This window comes from Solanum pennellii, chromosome 4 (genome assembly GCF_001406875.1).
Source record: "Solanum pennellii chromosome 4, SPENNV200".
NCBI classification, from domain to species: domain Eukaryota; kingdom Viridiplantae; phylum Streptophyta; class Magnoliopsida; order Solanales; family Solanaceae; genus Solanum; species Solanum pennellii.
In genome coordinates this window covers 71,556,071-71,557,833 of record NC_028640.1, presented here as the reverse complement: position 1 = coordinate 71,557,833, position 1,763 = coordinate 71,556,071, and the positions used below count along the sequence as shown (strand labels likewise).

The 1,763-nt window shown below is 25.8% G+C and overlaps 1 protein-coding gene across 1 annotated transcript in view; it reads left to right on the top strand.

Moving 5' to 3' along the window:
* LOC107015982 overlaps positions 1-1,260 on the top strand; it is a 1,833-nt gene extending 573 nt beyond the window's left edge. The window contains exons 2-3 of the mRNA XM_015216446.2: positions 121-236; positions 521-1,260. Coding sequence (XP_015071932.1) covers positions 127-236; positions 521-980 — 570 coding nt within the window. The 5' untranslated portion in view covers positions 121-126 and the 3' untranslated portion in view covers positions 981-1,260. The remainder of the gene's footprint in view (positions 1-120; positions 237-520) is intronic.
* Positions 1,261-1,763: the final 503 nt, after the last annotated feature.

Genomic DNA, 1,763 nt, shown 5'->3' with positions numbered 1-1,763 from the left:
ACACGCATACATATACATCTATATATATGTATATTCATATATTTGTACATATTATTACATACATAATTAAAATCCCTTGGGGGAAGAATTTTTAGTTTATTTCAATTAGAGAAATGATACATAAATATGACAATCAACAGAGGAGGAGGAGCCATTGAGTGTTGCATGTGTGGAGACTATGGTTTATCTTCTGAGCTTTTCAAATGCAAAATTTGTCAATTTAGATCTCAACACAGGTACCCTTTTCAAATCTTTTTCCAAAAATAAAATATCTTATAATTATGCTATTTAATTTATTTATTTCCCTCTTGAAGAGCGTTGGTGATTAGTTTCGTGACATATCTAACTAGCTATTTTGTATTTCTAATAAGTTGTTTAATAGTTGACATATATTAATATATCGTATACATAATATGATGGAGTGATATAAAATAATCATAACATAATTTAATTTCGCTACTAAATTTATTTTCTTGGATTTGCTTGAAAATATAGTGATTAAAAGGTTTCTTTTGTGCAGATATTGTAGCAATTTGTATCCAAAAGCTGAGTCTTATAAAATTTGCAATTGGTGCTTGAGTCCAAAAGATATTTCTGGAGAAAAAACACAAAATTCATTAAATTCTTCATCATCATGTAAAAATACCACAAGTGATCATAATATTCAAGATGGTCCAAAATTGAAGAAAAAATTGATCATTAGAAATGAAAATAATGATATTATTGGAAGAACAAGTTCAAAGGGGAAAATAAAGGGTTCTAATTGTAATTTGAAGGTTCAACTTATCAACAAAAATCCCATCAAATTACAAAAGTCTCCTTTATTGGCTGCTAGAAAAAGGGTCATAATTGATAAGGTAAATATCGAAGAAAAAATAAGGAGGACAAAATCAGAAGAAATGTCAAATAGAGGGATTACAAGAAAGGTATTTAAAAATAGGGTAAGAAGATATAAGCTCTTGGATGAAGTTTCAAGTTAATTATTTTTCAAGAGTTTATAATTTGTAGATTTTTATGTTTTCTTTTTTTGGATGTGTGGTAGTTTTGTTGGTTCTGAAATTTCACACATACAAATTTATGTAGAGCAAAAAAAAAAAGAGGTTGATTTGTTGGAACCCTTTGATTAAGATTTGAGAAATTTACAATGTAAAAATAGTGTTAGTGGAGTACTTTTTTGATCTTGAGTTCTATTTTTCTTCTTGTTCTTAATTTGCTTGTTCATTGGGAAGAACAAAGAGAATAAAGAAGTGATTACCATCATCTTTCTTGATTATGAATCGCATTATTGAACGGTAAAATTAGTTTATGAAAATATATATTTATTTAATCTGAACAAATTTGGATAGGTTGGTCATTTGTCTATTTATTAATTCAATTCATTTTGATCCGTTCAATTCAACACATACGTAGTAAATTGATTCATAATAAATCTTGTCAAATTTTTAAAAAGACTTTTTAAATTTCAATATTACATATATAATCATTAAAAAAAATATTTTTTTTAGATAATTAAATAAATGATAACAAACAAATAATGAAATTTAAAGTAGATAAAAGTTGGTCTGGTTGAGGTATTATGACCTATTACACTTATTTTTGACTTAGTTCTTATTTCAAGTTATCTTTGGGCCAAATAATGAAAAATGACCTGCTCTGTATTGATTTGTTCAAATTTAACTAGAGATAAAGTAATAAAGAATTGGTTTTTAGTTCTTAATCACAATTCTTTTTATTTAATTATTGGGTTTTAAATAGATTTTATA